At 42.4% G+C, this 15,756-nt stretch overlaps 1 protein-coding gene across 1 annotated transcript; it reads left to right on the top strand.

The window, feature by feature from the left end:
• The first annotated feature begins 1,615 nt into the window (after window positions 1–1,615).
• LOC112346754 (pentatricopeptide repeat-containing protein At4g02750-like) lies at window positions 1,616–2,891 on the top strand. Its single transcript, XM_024676344.1, has 2 exons — window positions 1,616–2,322; window positions 2,450–2,891. Exons 1-2 carry the CDS (start codon window positions 1,616–1,618, stop codon window positions 2,889–2,891), a joined length of 1,149 nt encoding a protein of 382 aa, XP_024532112.1.
• The last annotated feature ends 12,865 nt before the right edge of the window (window positions 2,892–15,756 follow it).

Below are 15,756 nucleotides of genomic sequence, written 5' to 3'. Positions count from 1 at the left end.
TCTAGGCCATGACACACAATAATTTTTCTCTTACGGCATTTCACATCTCAAACTTGCAAGTTTTTTGCTTGATCTTGGGGGAATTCTAGGCACCATTCTTATGGAGATTATCATGGCCATGCTATTACCTTTTGCTAATGCCAAAGGTGAGTGTTTCTTGTGTTAGGGAGTGCATTTTCTTGTGTTCTCCTTCTTTTTGTCTAGAATTTGATGTTTGAGTCAAATTGTTTTTGAGATTTTGAGCATCTTAACTCATGATTTTGGTCTCATTCTCTTGGTTTAAGTCTAAGCTTTCCAAAAAATCTATCCACACCCAATTTCGTGCACAAAGTTGAGAGATTTTATATGAAATTTTTTTCCCCTTGAGGCATTTTAAGTATTAGAGTTTCATTTTGTTTCTTTTCTTGATTTTTTTAGTGATAACATATATCCACATCCTACCAAGTGACACAACATCTTTTGTATCTTTTCCCTTTTTCTTTGCTAAATTTTTCTTTTTTTTATGAGAAATTGGCATTTGTGAGAGTAACAATGATTTTGGCTGGGGAAATCTATGTGGGGATACTTCTTTATTTGGAGCTATCCTATTTGGATATTCTGTTCTCACACAAATTAGAGTTTTTAGTGCATTGCATTTTCCACAACTTGGCATCTACTACACAATGGACGTTTTATACTAATTTGCACTTGTTCCAGTCAAAGACAGCAACCAACAAACTTTCATACAGTACCTAAGATACAAGGACATTTTTAATGCCTTCTATTGAAATTTATTTATTAGATTGTTCTTTCCAGCCAGGAGGATTCATCACTCACCACAGATACCGAGTTGGGGAGTCTACCGCCCCCCCCCCCCCCCAATGGCTTTTCCTGCATAAAATCATTCACCACAAATACCGAGTTGGGGAGTCTAAAAAAACGACCTCAAACATACCGGGAAAGTGTTCTAGGGCTCTTGATGGAAAATGCCAGGAGGGAGAGCGATCCTTCCTCCCAGTTCTTGGTGCTTCTTCCATCGTGCAGGGAATTGGAGCAAGCGCGGTGGCTCCACGCTCGGATCTTGGCCAGCGCTGAATGCCGCCACCACAAGCTCCTCGCCAATTTCTGCGTGGAGATGTATGGCAAATGCTGGGGCGTGCGCCATGCCAGGTATGGTTTCCATGCTATCCAGGAGCTGGGGCTACTCCTGGAACATCTTGCTCCGGCTTACGCTCCACGGCCGCTTGGATCAGGCCCGGGAAACGTTCCACCGGATGCCCTCACTGCCTGGAACGCAATGATCACGGCGAGTTCTCGCGGCGGCAACGTGGATGAGGCGAAACCTCTGTTTGATTCCATGCCCCAGCACGACGTCGTCTCGTGGACTGCTATGATCCAGGCGCTTGGTCGGAACGGGCATTTGGAGGACGCAGGTAAGCTCTTCTCTTTGATGCCTGAGAGGAATGCGATCACTGAGACTACAATGATCCAAGCCTATGGCAAGAGCTCCCGCGTCCATGTAGCAGTTGGGATCTTTAACAAAATCCCAGAGAGCAACCTCTTGCCATGGACTTCCATGCTCGCTGCATATGCCCAGAACGGGTAGCTTGAAGAAGCTCGTGCGGTGTTTCACAACATGCCGGAGCACGATCTCGTCGCGCTCACCTCAATGCTCATAGTGCACATCCAGTCGGGGGATCTCGAGCAAGCCAAGGCCATCTTCGCCCGAATGCCCGACCAGGACATCATCTCCCAGACAGCGATGATCCAGGCCTTCTCGCAAAACGGCCAGCTCCGAGAGGTCGGCTCATCTTCGAGGAGATGCCCGTCCAGAACATCGTCTTGTGCACAGCTCTTCTCTCCTCGTATGCTCAGAGCGGCGATCTGGACCGAGCAAAACAGATGTTTGACAAGATGCCGCAGCGGGACGCCATTGCTGGACGTCTCTCGTCGCCGCCTACGCTCAGAGCAATCACTTGGAGCCAGTCCACAACTTGGTGCTCACCACGGCCAATACTCGCAGCTCGGGAGAATCGACGAGGCCGAGGCGGTGTTCGACGAAGTGTTGGTGAAAGACATCCTGGCCTGGAACACGATGTTGGAGGCTTACTCGCAGCATGGCTACATCGAAGAACTACGGAACACTTTCGACGCTATGCCGGAGAGGAATATCGTCTCGTGGAACATCGCAGTGGCGACAGCACGGGCACGTCGACGAAGCTCGAAAGCTCTTCTCCAGCATGCCACAGCAGGACTGCGTTTCCTGGACGATCATGATCGCGGGCTATGCCCGGAACGGGTATATGAGACACTTTCGACGCCATGCCACCGGTGTCTTCCGAGGTCGTCTTCTCCAGCGCAATGTTCACGGCTTACACTCTGGCCGAGAGCTTCTCCGACGCCATGGAGTTTTTCTACGCCATGAATGCCGAAGGATCACTCCAGTCACGTTCACGAGCGTGCTCGGCAGATGCAGCCACGCGGGATTGTTTTCTCGGGGACTCGGCTACTTCCGATCGATGGTCTTCGACTTCGACGTGGATCCTGTCCGCGAGCACTACAGCTGCGTGGTTGATATCCTCGGCCGGTCCGGACAGCTCGAAGAGGCCGAGGAGCTTCTGGGTTCTATCCCGTTTGAACTGGATGCTGCGAGCTGGGGGGCTCTTCTCGGTGGCTGTGGGATTCACCGCGACGTCCAGCGTGGAGAGCGAGCGGCAGAGAATGCACTCAAGCTGGATCCGAGCGAGGACGGCGCTCGGATGCTCTTGGCCAACATCTATAAAGCTGTTGGTCGGACGCAGTTGCATCCTATCAGTAGACCCACGAAAGTGCTCTCAGTAGGCTTGAGTCCCTCGAGGTTGAGCTCCCGGAAGAGCTCCACGGCGGTCTTGTACGAGCCATTCTCGGCATAGCCAGCGATGAGCGTGTTCCAGGAGATGATATCAAACTCGGGCATCGTTGCGAAGAGCTCTCGCCAGCTGGAGAGATAGCCGGTGTTGCAAACGCAGTGATAATGGTGTTCCACGACGCGAGCTCCAGCTGTGGCATCATCTCGAAAGTCCTGCTGGCCTCCACCAAGCGCCCTCTTTGGGCAACTGCTGCGAATAAAGCGTTCCACGACACAACGTTCCGGCAAGGCACAGATTCGAAGAAATGTGGCGCGTCCTCTGGGCTGGAGTTCACGGTGAATGCATCAAATGCCATGAGAGATCGTTCTTGACCGGTGTCGAAGATAGTGATAGTGAACGCTTCGCGCAAATGCCAGTGATGAGCATATGCTGTGACCATGGCGTTCCCTCCGATTGTGTCGTGGAGCATTCTCTGGAAGATCGCCTCTGCCTCAGTGATGTGCCCGGACTGGGAGTAGTCCGCGACGATCGCAGTCCAGGAGATGACGTTCCTTGGCCACGGCCGATTCCAGATTCCTAGACTGGGCATGCGCCTTGGCTATGAGATTACAGGAAACGGCATCGCGATCCAGCATCCCATCAAAGAGCTCCCGATTCAGCTGCCGCTCCTGCGTGTATGCTGACACAACTCCGTTCCAGGAGAAGATATTGGGGAAGTCAAGGCCATCAAACACTGCCCTCACCTCCTCCAAGCTCCCACAATAGGCATACATTGTGATGAGGAGATTGCCCAGGAATGTGTTGCCACTGTGTTGGCTGTGGAGGATCCGTGAGTGGCAATCCTGTGCTCAGGCTCTCAATCGCTACACACTGCTGGATTAACATGGCAAAGGTAGAAACATTAGGGGTGGAAAAGCTTAGTGTGGAGCCATTGCCCAAACACCTGCATATCTTCTTTCATTATGAATAAACTCTTCATGTTTGGCAAAATGTTCTGTTCATCTATTAAAGTTAAATTGTTTTCTACATTTATTATTATTATTATTATTATTATAGTTATTATTTATTTATTCCACTATGTTAGAGGACCCACCACATTGTAAGGAACCAATTCCTTATGTCATATGCTAAAGAATCTGTGAAATCACAACCAAAACAATAACAAGTTTATTAAATAAGAGTGAGTGTGAAATTAAGTCCAATACTGACTTTAAAACTAAAGTTAAGTCCGAGACCAAATCTAAGACCAAATCCAAGTATTAATATAAATCACAGGGTAAAAGCCCAAAGCGATTGTTAAAAGAGATAGCTAAAGCAAGGTATAAGTGCATTAAGACAGATGAAACCTCCTTTAGAGATGGAGCCTTTGATCTATGGATGAGCAATCCTAACATAAGAAGAACTTTAGTGAGGAAATTTCTAAATGTGAGTCTAGTGGCAAGGTGTGGTCGTCCAAGTCTTAATTAAACACTGTGACTTTTCGGTTAAAAATGCTATATTCAAAGTTTTATATATATATATATATATATATATATATATATATATATATATATATATATAAAACTATCCCCTTATACCTTTACCCTTACCACTTTACTATTCTACAACCACTTTTTTTCTATGACCTAATATTTGAAGTCAAAGTAAAAAAAAAAAAAAAACAAAATTTTTTCACAACTACTCTCTCCTTTATCTTGTATTCATCCTATTACCCATCCATTTTACTCTGTCACAAACTTTATCTTTCACCACCTTTATAAAATGATATTTTATATAACTCCTACATTTAAGTATACCTTGTTTAAAAATATTTTCTTGTGTAACCTATACATTCAAGAATGGTCATCTAATCTACCACCTTTAATACACTAATATTTTATAATATCAACAATAAAACATAAAAAATAATCCAAGGACTATATAAGAAAGAGCCCCTCACAATACAAAGTATTAGAGTGGAGTGATTCTAGCCTAAGTTTTCTCTTTTAGTTTTGCAATATAAATTGATGGCTAATAACACACTATTTCTGCATGCTTTGGGCTTTGAGAAAAAAAGAGAGGAGAGGGATTCCCTTGACTCTTAATTTTTATTTTTTTAAGTAGGACTTAAAGAAAGATGGATATGACAACCTCATAATGGTGCAGAGGGAAATTGAAGAATTAATGGGATTTTCGTTGATTCCTTCACCAAAAAATCTATTCTCAATTATATTGCTACTCTTCAAAATCCCTTCAAAGAAGCATATGGCAAGGATTTCCACTAGTGGAAGATGCCTAGTGATCATGCAAAAAGCACCACAATGGAGTCTAATATGAGACACAAAATCCCTAGGCCCCAAAGTGGAGCCAGAAGGGTGCCACGTAGTAGTGGCCGAAGAGAAAGCCAAACGAGCGTAACACGTTTGGACTAAAAGCTCCGACTTGAAAGGTCAAGAGCGGGAGTGGAACTCCCAACAAAGGGTTTGAGGAACAAGCACGAAGCAAGCAATAAGTGAGACTCCAAAAAGGGACCCAAAAGGACCAATACATCACACGTGGAAGTGTCCGAGATGGAGTCCGAGATGGACCTGAGTTGGAGTTCGAGATGGAGTTTGAGGTGGAGTCCGAGATGGAGTCCGAGATGGAGTCCGAAGTGGAGTCCGAGATGGAGTTCGAGATGGACTCAGACGGAGTCTGAGATGGAGTCCGAGATGGACCCGAGATGGAATCCGAGATGGAGTCCGAGAAGGACCCGAGATGGAGTTCGAGGTCAAGACCGAGACCGGGACCGAGACCAAGACCAAGACCGAGACCGGGACCAAGACCGAGACCAAGGCGGAGGCCAAGACCGAGCCCAAGCCCGAGTCTGAGTCCGAGTCCGAGTCCGAGTCCGAGTTCGAGTCTGAGAGGGTGAAAGCCCTAAGCGTTCGTCTCCCAGACCCTGGGGGGTTTGGTGAGCTCCAAAAGTATAGTAAGGGGGAGGACTGCAGTGGAGCCAGTTTGGCTAGGAAAGGCTAGTTTGGCCCAGGAAGGCCAGACCCAATATTGGGTGATGAACTGACCACTGGGAAGTCCAAGACTAGAGTGAATACAGACCGACAAATGAGGTAGCTTGGTGAAACTACCTACTTGGATACTAGGCGTGGCTCAACAGAACCTTGCTCTAAGCCCATGGCTAGAGCACCTAAAGGTGGAAGGTGGGGAGAGTACCCACGGGGCTCGCGTAGGCCCACGGTGTTCCGAAATGTTGTCCCGGAGTCCCAAATGGGGGAAAGGAGGAGGAGTAGTCCTCTAGTGTAGTGACTAAGGATACAGTCACATGGTGAGGAAGTCCCAGAGGACCATGGGATTTAGTGGTCGTGCCTGCAGGCCTTGATCTAGTGGTAGTGTCGACGAACATGGCCATGAGCAGAAAAGGGACTTGGTAGGAATTGACAAAGGGATATTGGGGAAGGCTATTCCCCATGTCTGTAGGCATCCTAAAGATGCTAAGGAGTGGATCTGGGTTGACCACTTGTGGACAGATGGCCTAGTTTTGGAGAGACGGGATTGTGATGCAAGTGGTATTGAACCACTAGTGCGGCAAAGGTCAATAGGCATGGCCTTAGCGTAACGGGCTGATATGTCAGTGGTACCTTTGGGTGTCGGTCTTGGGACCAGACATGTGGAGCACTTGGACCAAGTGCAACGGTTGAGTGGCACGGATGCCACTCTTGGGGTTAGCAAGTCCTAAGTCCTGAATTGGACTTATGGAGGTTGTGAATGAGACTTCTTCAAGTGGCCGGAGGTGTGGTTAAGTGACTAAAGTAGAATGGAAAATTTAGTCGCTTACATCTAAGATATAGATCATAGAGGAGATCATCTGGAGTTTTATTATGGAAAAATGAAATTTAACATTCTTTTTCCTCCCTTATTAACACTTTGAAAGGACAATTAACATAGACTAATGCTCTTCTAAAGACCTTCATACAAAAAGTTGAAGTATGACAAGAAACAGAAGAAAAAACAAAAGACTGTAGATGCTAACAACATAGAAAGTATGGACCCCTTGACAAGTACTGAGCTACATAATATCAAGCAAACCAAAGTCTAAAACAATTCCCAAATACAAACCAAAGCATTCACTAGTCTTAAATGGAGTGAATGACTATAAACCCTTGATGATGCTCTTTATTTGGCATAACCTTATGAGATGTCGCTTCTTCCACTTCTGGTTGCACGTCCTTCAACTCGTAGTTCCAAACTCAAGTGTATAGGAAATGGGAAGGAACCCTATTCTTAAGCCTATCTTGGGCTTATATGCAAGGATAAGGGAATATTCTAAGGGTATAGAATATTCCATGTACTCTCTCAAGCCAAAATCTAAGTCGTGATAGGTGGTGATAAACTATCACTACAATAGGTGACCACTAGTGAGATGCATAAGACTCCACCACACAAGAACCCACAGCTGAGATGCCCCCATGTATTAGAATGTAGTGTCTAGAGAAGGTAACTGCTGAAACAAAAAGAAAACAAGAGAAAGCTAAAAGTGGAAGTCAAAAAGGATAAAAGATGGGAGAGGAGTTTAAAGTTTAAAGACACAGGGAAAACCAATGGGAAATTGTATAGTTGAACTAGAGACTCAAGAAAGTAGGAGAAGAGAAGAAAAAATGAGGAAAAAAGCAAGAAAACCAAATGGAAATAAGTTTAAACCTAGCTCCCACACTCTGGAAAATGAATATGTTAATGCAGCCTCAAGCACATGTAGTTTGTGCTCAAAACTTTCATCAAGAATAAAGAAGAAAGCATAGGGAATGTATTGCCCAGTGTTTCTAAGGATGGGCTTTAATCTGATGTAGTGAAATGTGAAGTTGCAGCTACTGCTTGCACAAAAACTACTAGACTACCACTTTAAAAGTGGCAAACTGCTTCACTTGTGATTTGAGCTGGAAAAAAAGGTGTTGGCTTTGTTAGACACACCTCTAAAAGCACATGGGTTCCTACTACAGTCGGGATCTCCTAGTGGAAAAAGAAATCAGCTCTAAAGGAAAGAAAGTCACAGCATATGATTGGTTCATCAAATATCTCACATGTTGTGCATGAGAATATCTTGATTTCTATTGCTTCTTGTTTAGAAGAGCCTCTGTGATGAAGTTTTGTCCCCAAATATATGGTATAAAAGGATGATGAATGGTGGAAAATATGAAAGAGATCATTGGGTATGTGTAGTGAGAGTTAGGCAATGGTGGTGTGAGTGTGTGGAAGTGAATTTTAGAGCATGGATGATGTAAAGTGGTGATATGATTGTGAGGATGGAACTGATATAGGGAAACAAGCAAAAGAAATAGAGCACAAACTAACAAAAGTTGAGAAGTCTTCATACAATTAATAATGCAGCCAAAGTGTGTTCACCATGGAAAGAGACTTGCTCCATGTGATTCCCTAGCTTGATGAAAGATGGAAGAAGAGTGAAAGCAAAAACAAAAGCAAAGAAAAACAAAGAATGTAGAACAATGAGTGAAGATGGAAAGATCCCACCACTAAAAGAGAGAGAGTAGCGCAAATGGCTTCTGTGATGAGTGATGATGATGGAAACACTTTAGGAGGATGCAAGGCATCCTATAGAAGGCCTAGAATGCCATTGAAACCGGTCGAGTTTCCCTCAAGTGCTGGATCATAATGAAATTGCTTGAGGTGGTGAACATGTCACTATAAAAGAATCTAGAATGCTAAAACTGCCTGGAAGGATGGGAGCCTCCTTGGGATGGTAGAAAGTGTCTTCAAGAAGCTGAGGACACTGTCATGTGTCTTTGGTGAAGAGCTGGTGGCCGGGTGAATTATCAATAGTGTTGGAAAATGCCTTGAGTGTTGTAGCAGGATGAAGTCACAACCCAGCTATGAACCTAAGCCTGGGAAGAGCTGAGATGAGGTGCCAAGTTGGGAGAATCTCCAGGAAAAATTGAGATGCTACTGGAAAATGCCCACTACCTTTACATCATAGTTGTATCCCAAGTGAGTAGCAAGGCTAGATTGCAACTTTGCACCACTAACAGAGTAGTCACTAAGCTGGAGAGTCAAAGGTGTACTCAAAGAAAGTGAAGAAGTTGTGCTCTCCAAAGTGTTGATGCCTTGTGACCCTATTTCATTGACAGCTCCAAAACTATCATGTACTATGTGAAAAGGCTCCACCTCAGTGCTGAGATCATGTAGAGGACTCTGAGGAAGGTTGTGAAGAAGTCTAGGATCAAAAGTTGCATTTTGAGAAGTTGTGAGCATGTTGTCTAGTAAGCTTCCAAGGTTGCATGGTAATGTACATACATTTGGGAAATTCCCTGTAAAAGTAGAGTTAGTACACAAGAAGAGACTTTGGGGTGGATATAGGTTCCAAATGTAAGCTCCACATTATGGGAACAAGTCAAAAACTCCATGGCTGCAGCAAATACCACTTCAAGGCATTTGCTAGAGGCAAATGGAGGTGGCTGCCTATCTAGAAGAAAGTGGTAAAACAGTGGCTTTTCAGTCCCAGTAGCCACCAACTCATCAGCTTCATCTACAGGAATTGCTTACCAATCCCCCACAGCAACAAGTGTGTCGCAAACTCATATCTTGTGGTTGTCGATGTCCAAGCTCACTTGCAATGTGTCCAAACTCTATGTTGGTGCTAAAAGATCCCTGGTATGGATCCCCTATGACTTCTGAAATGGTGCTGGAGTTGGAAAAGTACTTGGAGAAACCACTATTTAGACAAATTCCTCACTATGCTGTAGTGAAGGAATCAATGTGAAATCTCTAGATTTGTTGAAGCAAAGGAATTTCTGGACTTGTGTAGTGATGATAGAGGAGTCAAGTGTTTATGTAGTCCAGTCCGTGTTGAAGAAGTCAATCATATTGCACTCAACAACTTGGATCTCCAGTAGTGTGTCATCCTCAATAAGTTCTGAGAAAAGAACTTTGAGAATCTAGTCAACTTAAGTGATGGAAGAAGCATCCACTTGAGATAAGTTGGATGGAAGTAGAGAATGACCATGGGCATTGAGAAAAGTTGTTGCATGGATGCTGTTGGTGATCATTGATTCTCCTTTGGCCCAAGTTGTCGTGCAAGTAGCAGTGAGATGCCACGGATGTCCCAGGAAGATAGAGTTCTTTAGCTTCCCAGATCCGAGCTGCTGGTAGTCCGTCATAAGAAAATCTAGCGTGGAAACCACTCCTTACACCAAGATCTTGACATTCTGGTAGATGCCTATAGGAACTATTGAGTGATTAGAAAACATGTTGAGGATCACAGCTGTGTTACTCACCACTTCCAAGCCACTAGAGTGTGCCAAGTCGAGGGAGATGATATTGCTCTGGGATCCAAAATCAAGTAATGCTTGTGCTATCAAGGATTTATTGCCAATTTGGACTTTTACAAAGAATGCCCTAGGATCATGAGTGGTCTGATTGTTAATGATATGCACGTCATGCTAAAGTTCCATGGGGATGCCTGAGGACTTGGCAAAAACCTTTAGTTGAGAAGTAAAATTGGGCATGCATCGCAAAAGCTCACCAAGTGTGATCTAGATTGGAGTGTTAGCAATTTGAGCAAGAACCCCTTGTGGGACCCGAGAAAGAGTGGAGGGCAACTAGGAGACCCTATCTTAAAAGTTAGATAAATGTTCAATAATTAGATCCAAAGTTGTGGCCAAGGATGTGGGTGGTGCTGCAAATACCAAAGCATGGGGTAACTTGCACACTGTGAGAGATGGTGGAGTTTTGGAAATGGGTGTTGGATCCTACTCACCATCGATATTTGGGGCTGGAGGAGAAACATTCTTGCACCCTCTAGTCATAGTAGCCACCTTATAACTGTCCTTTGTAATGTAAACCATATTGATGTGTATTAATGTCTTCCCACGAGTTGACAAAGGGGTGTCTTGGATTGCTTTCTATTCTTGTTGTTGCTAATATCTATTTGCTGGCTATAGAAGAGATGTGTTGTCTACTAGAGGCTGCTATTGAACATGTTGGACAGAAGGTGGCTGAAGTTCTGGGTGACGCTTCCATGTTGTGTATCATAACATCGCAATGTGAGCAGTTACCAAAAACAAGAAGGGCATCTTGGTCTCTTTGCCTACTGTAAGCAATATGCTCTAAGCTCTTTAAGTAGCTTCTCTTGCATTTATTGCTGTTTCTGGATGATCTCCTTGTATCTTACAAGCTCCAACAATGCCTTCTCGATCACTAAAAGGACTCTATCATCTTTGTGCAAGGCTCGAGAAGAATGGACTATGGTAGCACATGAGCTTTCATCTGAGGGTGAGAGGAAAGCCTCATCTACCCTATAAATCTCAAGCTCTTGGAGAAGATCCAGCTCTAGAGTCTCTGTTATAGCGAATGCCTTATGACACGTCTGAAACTCTTGCTCAAGCATTTTGAGTTGGAGATTTCCCTTGAGGCTAAAAATGAATGTGGTGATGCTATGAGGTTCATTTGTGATAACCTTGTGCTGGACACACTCCTTCCAGTAAGACATGAACTGAATCACATATTCCGGCACAGATTTGGGTGCTCCTTGCCAAAAAGTGAACAAATCCATAAGTGAGAGATTTGCAGATTGTTGCTGATCAAAATGACCTTGGAAAGATGCTTTAAATGTGGAGTAGTTAGCCATATCTACCTCCAAAAGCATCTTTGCCCATATTATTGCTTGGCCAGTGAGCAATCGTGACAAATGATCATCCTCGATGATGCCATTTGATGTGCAATATAGCTCAAAATGAGTGATATGTGTCTTGTCACGAGTATGGACCATACTTGAGCTCACGAGCTAAAGAGTTGAGCTCAATTTCCTAGTACAAACATTATAAACTTTAAAATTTTAAGGTTATAGTGAACCTAATAATTTTATAACTCTTTATATATTATATAGATAAAATTTTTCTAAAGGATACTTCTTGTTCTAATAATTTAAATTTTTATTACATGAAAAGAAGTGACAAGAATACTCTTTTTGCAAACATTTTATTTTATGTTCTAACAAACGCCCCTATCATTGTACTCTGTGCTTTCTGACTAGTAATTGTCAAGTTTGTCAGAATTTAAAAATTATTAAATTTGAATTAACACTTTAATATCCTAGTGCAAGATGTTGATGAAGATGTAGTACATATGCTTGCAAGGAGTATATGCCTTCCCATGTTTCTCACGCTACATAAAGTCTAGATATGTGCAAGAAGGAAAGTCTTGAATGGCAATTGTGTATTCTCCACCTTTTGTTTTGACTATGTACTCTTTTGCAAGCCCAATGATGTACTTCATGGAGAGAATCTCACGCTCAAGTGTTTGAGCCAAGTTTATTTTACCTTGCTTCTACTTGGAGACAGTATCAATAAATTTAATTGCTTTACCTTTTTTTACTAGCCTCCTATGTATCTCTCTATAGGAACAGTTCTGGTTTTATCACTCATGTCTCCAACTCTCCTTTCAAGATTGAAACCAGATTTCTCAAGGTTTTCAATTTCATCTGAGGTGAGTGCAACCTCATTAGCAACTAGCCATTCTTTAGGTACTACATCAGATTTAGTCACTATAGTGTCTTCAAAGCACTTTATATGGTTGACATCAATGTTGCAGCAATATAGCCAACACCATCTTAAAAATCTTTCTTGCTTTTATTCCCCATGGAAATATAGGGTTAGAATAGAAGCAGACTTGTCACCATGAATCCAAGCCTAACACTTGCCTCTCAAAAGCATCCCCACACACCTTACATTTGATTTTGTTGGTTTCAATGGATTGCCCATTGCTTCAACTCCACGCTACAATAAGCAATTTCAACTTGTTGTGATGCACTTCCTTCATTAGCCATTAGAGGTGGCTCAGTTCAGAGGTGATATCTTAGAGCAGAATGATACTCAACATTAGGCCTGTGAGAGCATTTTGCTCCAAGATCCGTGCCAACATCTTCACCAGCAAAGGAAAAGCAACGCTTTGAGCGGACGGTTTTCATGTCACCAATAGAAGCCCTAGGAGTGTACTCTATAGATGTGCCACGGATCACTTCCTCCACTGCAATTGCCATTGTTTGTGTTGGTGGAGTCACTTTCTTCTTCATCCGATTGTGTAACATCTCAACTGAAGGTTCTGTTCCCATATATCATCCTTCCTCAAATGCCAATGCTTTTGAAGACTGCTCTATAGCACATATCAAATCTAATAAACATGCTTTATATAGACTCATCTTCCCTTTCCCTGCCTCAGAAGAACGCCAGTTCCAAGTTTACTCTCTAAAAGATTCATAGTTGGGGTGTATGCAAGATCCTCCAAGTGGTTGATCCTTTAAAAAGATGATATTAAACAACAATAAAAAAAGAGGAAAAAAAGAAAAATCGACATGAAAAGAGTGATGTCCACATTGGAACATCCTAACTTCCCACCACCCCAACCACAACTTAACTTGTGGTAGACAGTTTATGTCAATATGGCCATCTTCATGCCACCACATTCAAATCTCATTTGCTTTTGCCTTATGTTCTTCTTCAGAAGGTGCAGTCTACCATTGTTTACAACTCCTTAAATGCTAATTGGAAATCTGGCTTGATAAGGTGGTAATGTTAGTTTAGGATTTGAGCCCAATAGAACTCACAAGTCCTCTCAAGACCTTCTAGGGGTTGACCATTCCCAAAGACTGCCCAGACACCATTCCAATTAGCCCCGGCCCCATCTACCATGAAACCGCGAAAGTTGGCAAGCTTACCAGTCTGCTTCAATACAATGTCGGAGAGGAACTTCCAAAATATTTCCTGAGCCATCTGGTCTTGTACTTTAAACTCTGCTATTGCAATTGTCAAGTTACATCATAGCCTGTGAAAAGGGCAATGCTTAAAACCATTTTAAGATAATGAGAAAAAAAACTACCCCAGATCATACACATGAGCTCCCATGGTTGTCCAACCTGCCACCTACTCTATATGGTCAAAATGTACCCATGCATTAGCAAGGTCACTCGACCCAAACATATCTATTCGGGAAACAAGATCCACACTAGAGGTGGGGCCCATGGTAGATATTTTGAAGACAAAGGGGTGCTCTTGCTCACTAACGATTTGATCTAGAAATAAACTCCCATGGATAAACTCGTAGGGACAAGTTTGTTTTAGTTCAAGGATTGAGTCGATTTTTTATTGAAGTTTCCCCTCTTAAGATTCACACATTCAAGACTTTATCCTAAATAAAACAAAATGTAAGAGAGATATTATTAAAAAGTATGTAATAATATTTTTGTACCTCCTGAGGCTAGTTGCAAGTTGCACATGTCGTAGTAACTCCCACAAGCTAACCTCATCCAATTAAGTATTCTTGTAGTCCGGATTAAGTAAAGTGATTGGAATAAAATCCTTGAGCACTGTCTTTTGAACATGTTTCAGAGTTACAAATGAGTTTCTCACAGTCTCTATCTACACTACATCTTTGAAATGGTTGACTGAACTCTTTTGTATCCCTTTCTGCATTGGATGTGTGTGCATGCCAATATGTACTACAGCTCTACTAGCCTCTCCATCCCGTGGAAGAAAATAGTACATCTTGGCCCTATAGATGGCATGACACAATGGAGCATTCCTGCAAAACCAACACTTGAATCTAACACTAATGGTGTCACAAATGGGAGGATTGGTTGCAGATCTTTAAAAAAATATAAAGTTTTTACCACACTCTTGATTGCATTCTTTATTCACACAATCCAAATACCTACCACAATGAACCATGGATATTGTGCCTTTGAAATGCTGGAAATGTGTGATCAAAGCACCAGTTGTGGACGTCCTGCTTGGTCTCCATCCCCTTTTGTTTTGAGCTGACAAGAGGTGGTAGTTCAAAGAAGATGTTGCCATTGTATATAGATGGGAGCTCGCTAACGAGCCTATGCAAAAAGGAACGCACGTTGATAGAGGGGTAGGAAAACTGGAAAGTGTTGCAAACAACTTTGAATATTGGTGAAGTTGGAGTTTGGAAATTCTTGGCTCACACTAGATTAACATCTTTACTAAAACTAATAGAGGAAGAAATGATGATGACCGACTTTTGCTTCATATTCACTTTGGCAGTATCGCAGCCTCACACTTTGATTGGAGATCCAAAAACTCAAATCTCCTTCGACTTGGAATGTTGCAAATCCCAATGTTGTCCACCTTTACCTACACCTGAAAGAAGAAACTCTGATCATTCAACTACACTAATGTTGTTGTGAATCACAACCTCTAATGAAATAGAACCAAGAGAAAGATCGAAACGTTGGCAAAGAAAACTTTTTGAAATAAAACTTTGGGAGAAAGAAAGTGGTGAGTGATCTTGGTAATGCAAAAGAAAACTCTCTATTTTGTTACCTTTAGGTTTTGGAACACTAAACTTTTATAAAGAAATATCACCTCAAACATGTGCTATGTTATTATGTGAAAAGAAAGGGTGATTTTATTCTAGGATCTAACATCAAATAATGTTGTTATAATAAATTCTGTATGAAGTATAAAGGACTATGTTGTACAATATTAAAAGTTTGTATACATTGAATTCAAAAACATGCTTAAAGTTATTATATGGACTAACTTTTGGTAGAACGGAAAGAAATATCACCTCAAACATGTGCCATAATATGAAAGATAGGAATGATTTTATTCTAGGATCTACCATCAACCAACTGCTGCTAAACAAATTAAATATTGTACATATTTCCAGTACTTCATTAAAGTCAGAAATCATCACATTCTTCTGAACTCATTTAAATATATTCCATTTTTGTACTACCATCTATCATCTATAGTAAATTATCTATATACATTGCTTTGGAAATAACACCTATGATCTAATAATCTTATATTTTTTGACAAGATTCTATGACTTGCAAGAAACATATAATTCTCATTTATAATTACGTACTGTGATCAATTCAACACATGCATCTGTGACATTATTTCCACATTATGGCATAGTT

This window comes from Selaginella moellendorffii, unplaced genomic scaffold (genome assembly GCF_000143415.4).
Source record: "Selaginella moellendorffii unplaced genomic scaffold, v1.0 SELMOscaffold_17, whole genome shotgun sequence".
Taxonomy (NCBI): Eukaryota; Viridiplantae; Streptophyta; class Lycopodiopsida; order Selaginellales; family Selaginellaceae; genus Selaginella; species Selaginella moellendorffii.
The sequence above is the reverse complement of the archived record's forward strand: the minus strand, read 5'-3'. Positions and strand labels throughout refer to the sequence as shown.

Excerpts from the sequence above, each read along its gene's own strand:
- LOC112346754 (XM_024676344.1), top strand. The coding sequence starts at position 1,616 with ATGCCGGAGCACGATCTCGTCGCGCTCACCTCAATGCTCATAGTGCAC. Across the intron at positions 2,323-2,449 it reads TGCCACCGGTGTCTTCCGAG|ATGCAGCCACGCGGGATTGT; the intron begins GTCGTCTTCTCC and ends CGTGCTCGGCAG.